This window comes from Salvelinus sp. IW2-2015, unplaced genomic scaffold (genome assembly GCF_002910315.2).
Source record: "Salvelinus sp. IW2-2015 unplaced genomic scaffold, ASM291031v2 Un_scaffold2126, whole genome shotgun sequence".
Taxonomy (NCBI): domain Eukaryota; kingdom Metazoa; phylum Chordata; class Actinopteri; order Salmoniformes; family Salmonidae; genus Salvelinus; species Salvelinus sp. IW2-2015.
Window position 1 is genome coordinate 137,063 of NW_019943461.1, and position 15,465 is coordinate 152,527.

Sequence of the window (15,465 nt, forward strand, 5' to 3'; positions counted from 1 at the left end):
TATGTGTAAATGTGCTTGGCGAATGAAGATGATTCTGATTTGTACAAGCCTAGTAAAATTGATTCAGATTGTTGTGTGGATTGAAGATTTCACCCAGGTGGGCTAGTTGAGAACAAGTTCTCATTTGCAGCTGCGAAGATACACTCATCATTCACTTCAGGTGTACATTTCCCCCCAAAAAAATGTTAACCAAAGGAATGATCATATAATTGTGTAAATATATATAAAGCTGCTCAGCTGCTCAGACACCAACACACTTCTCTGCAGTAGATGGCGTGATGAGCKTTCCGAACTGAAACATTATCCAACGACGCGAATAAGAAATCCCTCACACGCGCGTGCGCATTTACAGAGCGGAAAGCGTAWTTGCGTCGAGCGGAAACTGGTACGTCCTTTCTGAAGCGGACTGCCATCATGGTGAGTTCGCAATGGAGCTTGTGGATTTTGAAAAAATGATTAAATAAAAAATTCCTTATTGTTAAGCACCCTCAACTGATATGTAAATGCATAGCGTATCGCTATGTTCGCTTTTTTTTAGCGTTTAAGGTTTTGATAAATAGTTTCCGATGGGTTTTGGACATAATAAAAATGTCGGCTGTTCCGCATGRTACAACGTGGTGAAGAACAGGCCGATAATCAGTAGACTAACCGTAGTCAACTATCGAGCTAGGCCGCGCCAACGTCACCACTATAAAAAACTAATTTGAAAAGCGGTTGCTGTATTTTGTTTTCTTCGTTTGGTTTGTCGTTCCACGGCCATACGTAAACTAGCTAACGGCAGTTACGTTATCTGCTAGCGTGCTAGGCTTAGGGGTAACGTACTAGTACCACTCCGGTACAGTTTGTTGGCGTCTATAGACTTCTCGGTATTGGTGTTTTTCCACAAACGAATAGCCATGTCCCAAAGGTAAATCACATTTTGTAAAACGTGTAGTTWGCTAACCAAGATAACCCATCTACGTGTTTGACAGTGTCGGGAGGGTTAAAGTGTTTGGTCCATCAGTAGGCTGGACAATAGTCAAAATTCACCCAAAACTGGAAAAAAATGTCAGAAGAACGTTGCTAAACTGGAACACTAACGCGAGCCAATAGCAAATGAATGGAGTCGAACGTTCGCAGAGCCTGTTGACTGGAGTGACGCTTAGAAATCAATTCCACCTAAATGGCACCAAGATATGTATCTCTTACTATTTTACCACTACAATCTTTTCTTAGGACCAAACTGAAAAGTAACTAGTGTAGAAAGTAAACATCCTCACATCTATAGTGCCAAGTGTGCTTATGTCTGCATAACGAGGAAGTAGGGTAAAAAAGAAAAAGTGCTACTTCTGATCTAGCGATTGATGACAGRTGAGCACGCTGCCCAACCTTCTGTAATTACAAAGAGGAGATTATCCTGATTTTAAAATGGTGTCCGATTTGAAAAAAAMGTAAATATATACACGATGCGAGATATTTGGCGAAATATACCGGCATGCCTCTCCAAAACAATGGGGGAGCTCAGCGTTCCAAGGGCAAAAGGTATTTTGGGGTTTATGTTGGATGACTACGGAGTACGCTGCCCAGCCTTACATAATTAGAAAGATATGTTTTAAAATGGTGTCAAATTGAGAGAGAAAAAAGTGGACATTGTACACATTGCGAGATGTTTGGCAAAATATAAATACATACCTATATTTCCCTATAGTAAACAATTGGGAGGGCTACCACAGTTCCATGAGTAATTTGTTAACATTTTAACTACTAACAATGTGGGCAGGTCTCATTGCCAACAATAGCAAAGCAGGCATTGTGACGTAGAATAAACGGGCAATAGAACGTTCAGAAGGCGAGTTAGTGTTCAATAGAACTAATATGAGCTGGCAGGGTGAAAGATGCCCTGAAATAAGGCCTGCCTCTTTGTGATTACTTTTTTTGTGATTTAAGCAGCTTGGACATATGGTAATATTATGAAACTGGGTTCCACGGCAGATGTAATGAACTAGTTATCAGGAAAAAAAGCATTGTTAAAAATGTCCAGTGTCTAGCCTACCATAATACTATTTTCTGGATCTCTGCCTACCAAGCTAGTTAACAACCCTTATTTGTTGCAGGTGTTCAAGCGCTACGTTGAGATTGGCCGTGTTGCTTACATCTCTTTCGGGCCCCACGCAGGCAGCCTGGTGGCCATCGTCGATGTRATCGACCAAAACAGAGTAAGCATAGCATTGATGATATCCTGACTTTATGCCAGAGGTKTCCAACTCTCTTCCTTTTAAGTTACTGGTTGTGCAGGCTTGTTCCAATGCTGCAGTAACATATCAGATTCACATGATCAACTAGTCAGTCTTTCTGGCRTGGAATTGGGAGAGCCCGGCTCCAAACCGGTACCTGACTCACCTAGTCTGGTAGCGTTTGTTTGTCTGTCAGTCTTTTATCCACCAACAATTCTCCAGAGTCCTGCTTCAAAGTGTCCAAAAACTCCCCATTGTGTGAGTGGTAGAGCCAGGTTGTTGASGTAAACTACCACATAGCGCAGCTCATTTAAGAACGGTTCAACTCAGCATAGACATGTTTAATTAAATTGGCTGTGGTGTGTTTGTCTCAGGCATTGGTGGATGGTCCCTGCACAGGGGTGAAGAGACAGTCAATGCCTTTCAAGTGCATGCAGCTCACTGACTACGTCATCAAAGTKCCACACAGGTGAGTGAGAGGACCTCAGGGGTGTATTTACTAGGAACCAAGCAGAAGCAAACTGAATGAAACAGGGAGGTACCTACCTAACTTTGTCCAATATAGACGTATTTGCGTTGCGAAATGTTTAGCTACGGTTCGCACKTGAATATGTTCCAGTCCTCAATCAAGACCTTGATTGGTTAGTTTTGTCAGTTTTATTATAGCTGAGCTGGTACAAAAAAAACATGCGCGCATACACACTTCAATGAATTGAGTTTGGCTTTTGTTTTCCTGTGGTGGATTTTGAGTCGATAGTCACAGACCTATTGCAGTACCCTCGCAGAACACAATACCTTTGGCTCTTCTCTGCCCATTTCGATCCTCTGGGACATAACCCTTCCTGTGTTGCAGCGCTCGTCAGAAGTTTGTGAGACGTGCCTGGGAGAAGGCCCAAGTCACTGAGAAGTGGGCAGGAAGCAACTGGGCCAAGAAGATCGAAGCCAGGCAAAAGGTACAGAGTGTTTTTAGATTACTTTTAGCTGCTAATCAAAAAGCAACTCCTTATGGGGTCCACATGTTTCTGACAGCCTTCTGTCTCCTTCGGTTTTCTAAATGGATGGGGGAATTGGTCTGCTTGTGGGCAACAGTTGGTTCCTCAAGGGTTGTGGCTAAACATTTTGTCAAATGGGACACGGGATAGTTCAATAGGCGAATCACTGCCCACAAACATCGTTGGCTTGCTTATTGCTACTGCAATGTTTCTGCACCTCCAGGGTGGTATTCACAAAGAACCAAATAGGCTAKAATGGGGAAGGACCTACCCGAATCTGTCCAATAAGCAAATATTTTGATGTCCCAGTTGTGTAACTGTTGTGTGTCTCTGCAGAGGGCACAGATGTCRGACTTTGATCGCTTCAAGGTGATGAAGGCCAAAAGGATGGTGAGTGGAGAAAACCCTCAGATTATTCATTATTATATTGAATATTTTTGGGGTTTCACACTACATGTAAAACGACAATATGTTGTATTTCAATCCCCGAACACATGAAGGGTTTAATGTGTGACAATAAAACCTAATGGGGGGGGGGATGATTGAATGGTCACTGATTTGTTGTTTGTGTCCACAGAGGAACAAGATCATCAAGCATGAGGTGAAAAGGCTGCAGAAAGAGGCAGTGAAGAAGGCGTGATCTGTCATTAATAAATCTTCTGGTTGAATTGTTCTCCGTCCTCTGGTCTTTACTACTGCACACCTGTCAATCACAGCATAGGGCTAGCTATCGCTTCGGTCACACAGACAGCGTGTCCTCACAGCATAAGGCTAGCTATCGCTTCGGTCACACAGACAGCGTGTCCTTACAGCATAAGGCTAGCTATCGCTTCGGTCACAAAGACAGCGTGTCCTCACAGCGTAAGGCTAGCTATCGCTTCGGTCACACAGACAGCATCCTTGTGTAAAATAGTACGCAGCGTCATCGGGATATAAATTTATCAAAAGTTCAACATTCACCTGCTACCATTTCTGTCAAGCCGTCAACACATACAGTTTGATGCAGACGTTCGATAAATCCAACGTACTCACCACACTGCCTCTGTAACYCAATACTGCAACWCAAATGCAGCCTTTCATTGGAAATTAATGTAATTCTGTTGTACCAAAATGCAATGATGCTGTTGGTGTGATGTAAGAGTAAAGACACATTTCTAGATCACATTTAGAAACTTTGCAACTTTAAAAAATGTAACCCGGGTGTGCCTATATCATTCCACACTGCGACCAGGAACATTAAAGTAGCGGGTYGCTGTCCCTTCCCCCTGACTAGATTGTCAAATGTCATTTTTAAAAAAATTCTAGGCCTTTCTCCTAATCTACATGTTGAATCGCTACCTTTCGTAGCAACCCAGAAGGTGGTTGCTACATTTACTGCAGCCATCCGCTGCTTTGAGACATTTTGTTTTTTGCGGTGTCTGTTGAAGGCACATCCGACTCATGTTTCAGAAAAGGGTGAAATGTTACAGAATCTAAAACAAAACATGGGAAGAACAAGTGAATCAAATTGTATTTGTCACATGCATCGAATACTACAGGTGTAGTAGACCTTACAGTGAAATGTTTACTTACGAGCCCTAAACCAACAATGCCGTTTCAAAAAATACAGATTTGAATAAGAGAGAAAAGGTAAAAAGCAAGTAATTCAAGAGCAGCAGTGAAATATCAATAGCGAGACTATACAGGGGGGTACTGGTACAYTCAATATGCGGGGGTCACTGGCTAGTTGAGGTAGTATGTACCACTGATATTATGATTGTATAATCTGCATTGCAGACCAGCAGGCAGTTTGTTCTCCTGAAACCTCTTGACAACTAGTGCAGGTCACAATCAGTAACTGGCTGGGGGTGATGTAAGAGCCGACTGCTCAATTTCTTTAGTTTTAAAGGGCTCATTTGAATAACAACAAAAATCGTTAACAAATCACTACTTTTATATGGTCACAACGTGTACATGTTCAGTGGAACTAATTAAATTGAAAGCATCAGTTTAAAAATGGTAACTGGTGGAAACTGGCACCCTGTATCAGATAATGGAATGTGACGCCGTTGCTATTCTCTTTTAATGCAGTAGGTGGTGGTGAAAGATTGAGAAACTGGCAAATAAATTCAAATGTGCTTTTTTTGTTGTCGGGGATGCTTTTCTAAAGCCTAGTTCATATTGGCAGTTAAGTGACTCAAACTTTTTGTTTGCATATATGATTCGAATCATTTTGTTTTTCCCTGCAGTCTGAACGACCATAAAAGCACATGGACTCAGATATTTCGCACACAGCCGTCGTTACTATGACAACTATCGTAGCCATGTCAGGGAATGAATGACTGCTTTGAATAAACGCATCTGATTTGGCCACTTTGGACAATCAGTATTCCAAAACGGATTTGAAAAAAAAAATCTGATTTGCGCATAAGGGCTTGTTGTGTGAACAAGGCTGAGTGATCGAATAATGTGTGAACAGCAAAGGAGTGATAGGCGCGCCTCATTAAACGTTTGATAAATATACTAGATTTGTGTTCGCAATTCTAAATGAATGCGCTAAGGGGGTAGTATATCGTCAGTAGCACTTCCCTGCTGTGTGTGGCTGACAAGTCTGTTTATGCCACCTTCAACACCCTCCACCCCCAACAGGCATGTCTAGATGAGAAGAGGGTGTAGCGTGGGGGAGGCAATGTAGGTTGTTATTGTGTTCGGGCGCTTCTCTCTCACACTGTGGTCAGGGTGAAAGAGAGAGGGGGGGGGGGGAAAAAATAGAACAACCTAGAATACTGCCGGACTCAGGAAATAAGAGATGGATGAAACAACTCTGTTTCATATCTAACAGAAATGAGTTGGGCGCTTTATGACACGTTCTATCACCGCAGTGTCTTCAAATGCCCCGTTTTAATGTCGAAATTTATGGTGGAAAAACCAACAGACTTTGGATGTACATTATTTATAGGGATGGGCATATTGAAATGTTTGGGACTGTTTTAAATACTCCATTCTTTATTTTTTGTAGAGTACTTGACTGGGGGAAAGAAAAGTGCTTATTTATCTATATGCCAACAGATAGCAACAATGCTTTATTTAGTATAACCATTACATAATATCTTAATTGCTAATTTGCCCCATAAACACTGTACAAAGATTAGAACACCTGCTCTTTCCAAGTACATAGACTGGCTAGGTGAAAGCACTTGTGTAGTGTGACCATTCAGAGGGTAGAATGGGCAAGACAAAAATCTTTAAATGCCCTTTGAATGGGTTTGGGAGTAGACATGGGACAACTTTGGTTTGGAAGTTGGGGGGACATAAATTTATTAAAATGTTTTATATCCAGTCGATAAATACTCCAAACAGCCTACCTGATCGCACGGAGGCGTCCACAGGTCCTAAAGTCAAAATATTGCCCTGTTTTGTATCACATTCCAATTATAAAACTGGGGGGGAACACAAATGCAATTTCAGAATGTGGGGGCGCCCCCAGTGAAAGTCACCCTGGTTAATACGTCCCAAGAGCACCGGTTTGTGTCAAGAAATGGAACCGCTGCTGGTGTTCAAAAGCTCAACCGTTTCCCGTGTGTATCAAGAATGGTCCACCACCCAAAGGACATCCAGCCAACTTGACACAACTGTGGGATGCATTGGAGTCAAATGGGTCAGTATCCCTGTGGGAAAACTTTCGACACCTTGTAGAGTCCATGCCCTGACGAATTGAGGCTGTTCTGAGTGCAAGAGGGGGTGCAACTCAATATTAGGAAGGTGATCCTAATATTTTGTACCCTCAGTCAATAAAAAAGCAAGTGCCATTTAAGATTAATTTATTGAATCTAATATCAACCGGTTATATTATATCGTGGAACACAATCGTTAATATCTGGTTATATTATATTATGGGACACAATCTGTAATATCAACTGGTTATATTATATCATGGAACAAATCAAATTTAACTTTATTTGTCACTTGCGCCGAATACAACAAGTGTAGACCTTACCGTGAAATGCTTACTTACGAGCCCTTAACCAACAGTGCAGTTCAAGAAGAGTTAAGAAAATATTTACCAAAGAAACTAAAGTAAAAAATAAAAAGTAGCACAATAACATAACAATAACGAGGCTATGTACAGGGGGTACTGGTACCGAGTCAGTGTGCCGGGGTAAAGGTTAATTGAGGTAATTTGTACATGTAGGTAGGGGTGAAGTGACTATGCATCGATAATAAACAGCGAGTAGCAGCAGTGTACAAAACAAATGGGGGGGTGGGGGGGCAATGTAATAGTCCGGTGGCCATTTGACTAATTGTTCTAATTGTTATGGCTTGGGGTTAGAAGCTGTTAAGGAGTTTTTTGGGCCTAGACTTAGCGCTCTGGTACCGCTTGCCGTGCGGTAGCTGAGAAAACAGTCTATGACTTGGGTGACTGGAGTCTGACAATTTTATGGGCTTTCCCCTGACACCGCCTATTATAAAGGTCCTGGATGGCAGGAAGCTTGGCCCCAGTGAAGTACTGGGCCGTACGCAGTACCCTCTGTAGCGCCTTACGGTCAGATGCCGAGCAGTTGCCATACCAGGCGGTGATGCAACCGGTCAGGATGCTCTTGATGGTGCAGCTGTAGAACTTTTTGAGGATCTGGGGACCCATGCCAAATCTTTTCAGTCTCCTAAGGGTGAAAAAGTTTTGTCGTGCCCTCTTCACAACTGTCTTGGTGTGTTTGGATCATGATAGTTCGTTGGTGATGTGGACACCAAGGGACTTGAAACTCTCGACCTGCTCCACTACAGCTCCGTTGATATTAATGGGGGCCTGTTCGGCCCGCCTTTTCCTGTGGTCCACGATCAGCTCCTTTGTCTTGCTCACATTGAGGGAGAGGTTGATGTCCTGGCACCACACTGCCTGTTCTCTGACCTCCTTCCCTATAGGCTGTCTCATCATTGTCAGTGATCAGGCCTACTACTGTTGTGTCGTCAGCGAACTTAATCATGGTGTTGGAGTCGTGTTTGGCCACGCAGTCATGGCTGAACAGGGAGTACAGGAGATGGCTGAGCATTGCACCCCTTGTGGGGCCCCCGTGTTGAGGATCAGCGTTGCGGACGTGTTGTTTGCCTACCCTTACCACCTGGGGGCGCCCGTCATGAAGTCAGGATCCAGTTTCAGAGGGAGGTGTTTAGTCCCAGGGTCCTAGCTTAGTGAGGAGCTTTGAGAGCACTATGGTGCCCTATGAACGCTGATCTGTAGTCAATGAACAACATTCTTACATAGGTATTCCTTTTGTCCAGCATGGGATAGGGCAGTGTCAGTGCGATGGTGATTGCGTCATCCGTGGGTCTGTTGGGCGGTATGCAAATTGTAGTGGGTCTAAATGTCGGGTAAGGTGGAGGTGATATAATCCTTAAATAGGCCGTCATTGTAAATAATAATTTGTTCTTAACTGACTTGCCTAGTTAAATAAAGGTTCAATAGAAAATATATATAATAATAACTCCAGAGTTTATAATCAATAATTTTGCGTGGCAGGTAGCCTAGTGGTTAGAGCGTTGGTCCAGTAACTGAAAGGTTGCTAGATCGAGTCCCTGAGCTGACAAGGTAAAAATCTGTCATTCTGCCTCTGAACAAGCATTGTTTCCTAGGCCGTCATTGTAAATAATAATTTGTTCTTAACTGACTTGCCTAGTTAAGGTAAAAATAATAACATCCATTTGAGATCAAACTTCTGGCATTACATGATATCAGTCCATGCACGCAGCTGATTTCAGATCAGTTGAGTCTCTAATCCAATGCCACAACTGTGTGGATTTCAGATCAGTCGAAGTCTCTAATGCCACACTGTGGGATTTCAGATCAGTCGGAGTCTCTAATACAAGCGTACTATGCTCAGTTGGTAACCTCTTATTGAAAATAACATAGAACAACTGTAGTTTGAATTGGCATAGATACAAGATTGTCTTGAACTGTACCGTTCAGCCCATGCCTCGAGTGGGGACATGGGCTGAAACAAAAGTCAATGATGCTTACTTGTTGCGGTCCTGCAGTGTGATGATAATGCTGATCATTTATGGTTGAGATTTCCTGAGTGGGAGTTGGGATGTTGACAAGTCAATGTCTCAGCGCAGCCTTGAAATGCAAGACAGGGTCCAGGCACCAAGATGATTTGGATGGACCCCCCATCCTCTCTGTTCCTCTCTGTTTCCAACATGGCTACAGTAGAATCGTAGCCAGTCGTGTAGTGCCAGCAGGGGGTGTTAGACTTTGAAGAAACGCCAATCTGATAATGACTCTGTCAATTTATTATTTATTAAATTGAAAGCCTTAGCAGGTAGGAATCTCCATCTGAGCTCATTTTATGAGCTGAATGGTATGGTTGCTAGGGTGAAAACTGTGGTTGAAGCCTTAGCTGGGAGGAATCTCCATCTGTAGCTCATTTTATGAGCTGAATGGTACGGTTGCTAGGGTGAAAAGTGTGACTAAAGCCTTAGCTGGGAGGAATCGCTTTTCCATTGTCATTTTTGTTGGACTTGCATTCTGTAGCAGGTATGAATCACATTATTATTATAGATAGTATAGACGTCAAATGGGAGAACCAGTCCTTGGGTGGTTCCTAATGTTGTGAGATTCTCGCTTGTGTTTACAGATCAAATGGTTCTGCAATTGTAACAGTAAGCAACTGAAACAAAATGGACGACTGCGGTGTAACGGTTATTATGAGAACATGTTGCATGGATTGCTACGGTTTAAGAATATGAAAGTGTGTATTCTTATTTTAAATGTAGCTCTGTACCTGTCTATACATTTTCTAAATGTAACCTTTATTTAACTAGGCAAGTCAGTTAAGAACAAATTCTTATTTACAGTGATGGCCTACCAGGGAACAGTGGGTTAACTGCCTTGTTCAGGGGCAGAACGACAGATTTTTASCTTGTCAGCTCGGGGATTCAATCCAGCAACCTCTTGGTTACTGGCCCAACGCTCRWWCCACTAGGCTACCTGCCGTTTATTTTATTATTGATGCTTTCAGAAATGATTCATACCCCTTGACTTTTCCACATTTTGTTGTGTTACAGCCTGAATTTAAAATGGATTAAATTGAGTCAAAATTAAAAAAACAGACATTGAATACCCCTTTGAGCATGGTGAAGTTATTGATAACTTTGGATGTTGTATCAATATACCCAGTCACTACAAAAATACAGGCATCCTTCCTAACTCAATTTCCTGAGAGGAAGGAAACCGTTCAGGGTTTTCACTAATGGTGACTTTAAAACAGTTTAACAGTTTAATGGCTGTGATAGGGGACAACTGAGGATGGATCAACAACATTGTAGTTACCCCACAATACTTACCTAAATGTGAAAAGAAGGAAACCTGTACAGTATAAATAATATTCCAAAACATGCATCCTGTTTGCAACAAGGTACTAAAGAAATATTGCAAAAAATATGACAAAGCAATCTTTTTTTTCCAGAATACAAAGTGTTATGTTTGGGAGAAATCCAATACAACACATTACTGAGTACCACTGTCCATATTTTCAAGTATAGTTGTGGCTGCATCATGTTATGGGTATGCTTGTAATCGTCAAGGACTGGGGAGTTTTTCAGGATAAAAAAGAAATGTAATGGAGCTAACCACTGGCAAAATCCTAGAGGAAAACCTGGTTCAGTCTGCTTTCCACCAMACACTGGGAGATTAATTCACCTTTCAGCAGGACAATAACTTAAAAAACAACACTGRAGTTGCTTACCAAAAAGACAGTGAATGTCCCTGAGTGGCCGAGTTACAGTTTTGACTTAAATCTGCTTGAAAATATATGGCAAGACGTGAAAATGYTTGTCTATCAATGATTGAAGAATTTWAAAAATAATAATGTGCAAATATTGTAAAATRCAGGTGTTTAAAACTCTTAGAGACTTACCCAGAAAGACTCACAACTGTAATCACTACCAAAGGTGATTCTAAAATGTATTGACTCAGGGGTGTGAATACTTATGCAAATTAGATGTTTCTGTATTTCATTTTCAATACGTTTAAAAACATTTTTTTTTAAATCTATCATTTGTCATTATGGGCTATTGGGGATAGATGAGTGAGAAAAAATTGTGGAATAAGTGAAGGGGTAGGAATACTTTCTGAAGGCGCTGTAGGTCTGTACCGGTCTAATGCTATGTATTATGTCATTTTATTCTGTTATATAATGTATGTGTTATGTCATGAGTTGTGTGGACCCCAGGAAGAGTAGCTGCAGCTTTGGCTATAGCTAATGAGGATCCTAATAAAATACAAAATGTTGCTAAACAGAAACAGACTGGCATTGTGCTTGGATGTCTGCCCATATCTATAAAGCTAGCTACAGAAGCTGTCCACTCACTGGGACTTTGGACTCGGGGTCTTTATAGAGGACAACATTAGAACTGTTGCATAATAACAGTGGGGTGACTTTTAAATAGCAGATCGACTATTGACACATTGAACCTGTGAACATGTACTCTCTTATATGCTCTTATCTGCTGCCTGATAAAGGAGTGGAGAGAGAGAGAGAGAGAGAGAGAGAGAGAGAGGTAGCCATACTCAATTCCTTCAGGTCTTGATATGTAATGAATGAATAAATATATTAATGAATAAACTAATGCATTAATTTCAATAAATCAATCAATCACTGTACTTCATTGATCCCCCCCAAAAAAGGTAAAATGAGGTTTGCCATCGGCTGCAGACAGGGAAGGCCACAGAAGATCAGGATAGATGATTTCACAGATCATAGCCTGCCCCTTTCCCATCCTTCAGCTCTAATACTAACAGCCCATAATACTATGGTCAGAACAAACCTGTATCCGTTTGTTTTTCGATTCCACGGGTTTCGAAGACATCACGGGTCTCCGTGGCTKCGCTGTTGCTAGGCTACGGCAATCAGGGGGGAGTTGGGAGGCAGGATATATATTGATGTGACAGGTGAGGTGATCGCGAGATAGAGGTGACGGAAGAGTGTCAGGGTTGGGTGGGGATGTCTATAGGGGATGTCTATCAGACTATAAGAGAAGAATGTAGCGACTAGGGTTTGGGTTTTTCACATGATACGTGCCTAGTTAAATAAAGGTTAAATAAAATAAAAATACTCTCAACAGTTTATAAGTGTCACGTCCTGACCTTAGTTCCGTTTTTGTGTCTCTATTTTAGTTTGGTCAGGGCGTGAGTTAGGGTGGGCAGTCTATGTTCTTTTTTCTAGGTTGTTGTTTTTCTATGTGTTTGGCCTGGTGTGGTTCTCAATCAGAGGCAGCTGTTTATCGTTGTCTCTGATTGGGAGCCATATTTAGGTAGCCTGTTTTCCATTGTGTGTTGTGGGTGATTGTTTCCTGTTTAGTGTTTTGTTTCACCTTTCAGGACTGTTCGTTTGTCGTTTTTTTGTTGTTTGTCAAGTGTTTTCGTATTTTATTAAAAAAAATATGACCACTTACCACGCTGCACCTTGGTCCTCCTCTCCTTCTCCAGATGACAATCGTTACAGAACCACCCACCAAAAAAGGACCAAGCAGCGTGGTAACCAGGAGCAGAGGGTTCTGGACTCCTGGACTTGGGAGGAGATTTTGGATGGTAAGGGACCCTGGGCACAGGCTGGGGAATATCGCCACCCCAAGGAAGAGCTGGAGGCAGCTAGAGCGGAGCGGCGCCACTACGAGGAATTGGCGCGAGGTAACGGGCACGAGAGGCAGCCCCAGATTTTTTTGGGGGGGYTCACACGAGTAGATTGGCGGACTCAGGTAGGAGACCTGAGCCAACTCCCCGTACTTTCCGTGGCGAGAGAGTGACTGGGCAGGCACCGTGTTATGCGGAGAAGCGCAAGGTGTCCCCCAGTGCGCACGCATAGCCCGGTGCGCTACATCACAGCTCCTCGAATCGGCCGGGCTAGAGTGGGCATCGAGCCAGGGTGGATGATGCCGGCTCAGCGCATCTGGTCTCCAGTGCGTCTCCTCGGCCCGGGGTATACTGCACCAGCCCTACACACGGTGTCTTCAGTTCGCCAGCACAGCCCAGTGCGGCCTGTTCCAGCCCCCAGCGACGGTGCCCGGTCCGGGGCCCCCAACGAGGGTGCCCGGTCCGGGGCCCCCAACGAGGGTGCCCGGTCCGGGGCCCGCAACGAGGGTGCCCAGTCCGGGGCCTGCTACGAGGGTCCACAGTCCAGGGTCCGCTACGAGGGTCCCCGCACCAGAGGTGCCACCAAAGTGGGGTGAGCCAGTGGTGGAGCGGGGTCTGCGCCCCGCACCTGAGCCGCCATCGCGGATAGATGCACACCAAGACCCTCCCCTATAGGTTCAGGTTTTGCGGTCGGAGTCCGCACCTTTGGGGGGGGGGTACTGTCACGCCCTGACCTTAGAGAGCCTTTTTATGTCTCTATTTGGTTTGGTCAGGGTGTGATTTGGGGTGGGTATTCTATGTTTTTTCGTTCTATTATTTGTATTTCTATGTTTTGGCCCCTTAGCCCTGCATGACACCGATTGTGCTGTAAAAGCTGAAGTGGGCAAAGTCCATATCCGCGTTAATAAACACAGGGTCACAATAGTTCTTGGTATTTGTAGTTTTAAATATTATTTTGAGTTAATTCTATGAGGGGGGAGGGTGTTCAATGTATTCTACAGTACAAGAGGAGGGTCGTGCAAAAATATTTTTTCATTTGGGGGCGGGAGGTGCATTTAGTTTTTGGACACGTGGAGTCGAACTTTACCTTACATTTCCCCCCGCTCTCTCCTATTGGCTACTATCACGCCTAAAGATTGTGTGTGAGGCGGTCTTACCAATTACCACTCCTACTTAGTTTCTCTGCATGGATGACAGATAATCATCACAGTTCACTGTGAGGAGGATGGCGGAGGAGCTGCATCCAGCCGAGCACGGGTGAGTGGATTTTAATATACTGTTAACCAAGTTATTATAGTGAGCTGTTCTAAAGAGTTTCTATAGTGAGCTATTCTAAAGAGTTATTATAGTGAGTTATTATAGTGGGCTATTCTAAAGAGTTATTATAGTGAGTTATTATAGTGGGCTATTCTAAAGAGTTATTATAGTGAGCTATTCTAAAGAGTTATTATAGTGAGCTATTCTAAAGAGTTATTATAGTGAGCTGTTCTCAAGAGTTATTATAGTGAGCTATTCTCAAGAGTTATTATAGTGAGCTATTCTAAAGAGTTATTATAGTGAGCTCCTGCTGCTCCGACCGAACCCCAGCAGATCCAGGGCATACACGGCTCCACTGCCACACAAAGAGTCCAGGTTCTGAGCCCACAACCCACACCGCCCCCAAACCCATGGAGCAGCACCAGCGGAGGACGGGACGCGCTGGAGAGATGGCTGGGGAGAAGAGGGATGAGGCTGGGCTGAGACTGGGGCTGGGGGGTAGCGAGGATGTGCTTTGGCGTTGAAGCTATGGTCCAGACAATAGTTGCATTGGATATCGGCATCTTGCCTGGAGAATGGGGTCTTCACAGCTGAGAGAGAGAAATGGATGGAGGGATGGAGGAGAAAGATGGAAGGAACAGCAAAATGAGAGAGGAGATAAGATGTATGATGGGTAGGAGAGAGGATGTAGGCATACACACACACACACACACACACACACACACACACACACACACACACTCTCTTACCCTAGCATTTTGTCCTCTGCATCCTTTAGCTGAGAGAGGGAGTGGGCACCAAGATGGAAGCCAACTGGAGATACACCTGTACCTGCACACACACACACAACATTGGTAAACGGTCCTGCTGATGTTCTCGAAGAAAACTCATAAACCCAGTGACTCAGTGAACTTTGACGTCCATCGATCACGGAGTCAGACTTCTAAAACAACAACAACTTTATAGCAAACTCTACAATAATGTCCCCTTATCTACAGTAGTCTAGCTATGTTTAATATAACAAACTTCTACAATAATGTCCTTATCTTACAGTATTATTCTATTTTTAATATAACAAACGTTACAATAATGTCCCCTTATCTACAGTAGTTAGCTAGTTTCAATATAACACACTTCTAGAATAATGTCCCCTTCTCTACAGTAGTCTAGCTATGTTTAATATAACAAATTCTACAATAATGTCCCCTTCTCTACAAGTAGTCTAGCTGTTTAATATAACAAACTTCTACAATAATGTCCCCTTCCTACTAGTCTAGCTATGTTTAATATAACAAACTTCTACAATAAGTCCAGTTATCTACAGTAGTCTAGCTATGTTAATATAACAAACGTACAATATGTCCCTTATCTACAGTAGTTTAGCTATTTCAATATAACA

General features: G+C 43.1%; 1 protein-coding gene across 1 annotated transcript; it reads left to right on the plus strand.

Annotated features, from left to right (window-relative positions):
- Nucleotides 1-334: 334 nt before the first annotated feature.
- On the plus strand, nt 335-3,878 carry LOC112073027 (large ribosomal subunit protein eL14). The gene is made up of 6 exons (XM_024140401.2): nt 335-417; nt 2,094-2,195; nt 2,588-2,682; nt 3,067-3,166; nt 3,542-3,595; nt 3,783-3,878. The coding sequence occupies exons 1-6, from the start codon at nt 415-417 to the stop codon at nt 3,843-3,845; spliced, it is 417 nt and encodes a 138-aa protein (XP_023996169.1). The 5' UTR covers nt 335-414; the 3' UTR covers nt 3,846-3,878.
- The last annotated feature ends 11,587 nt before the right edge of the window (nt 3,879-15,465 follow it).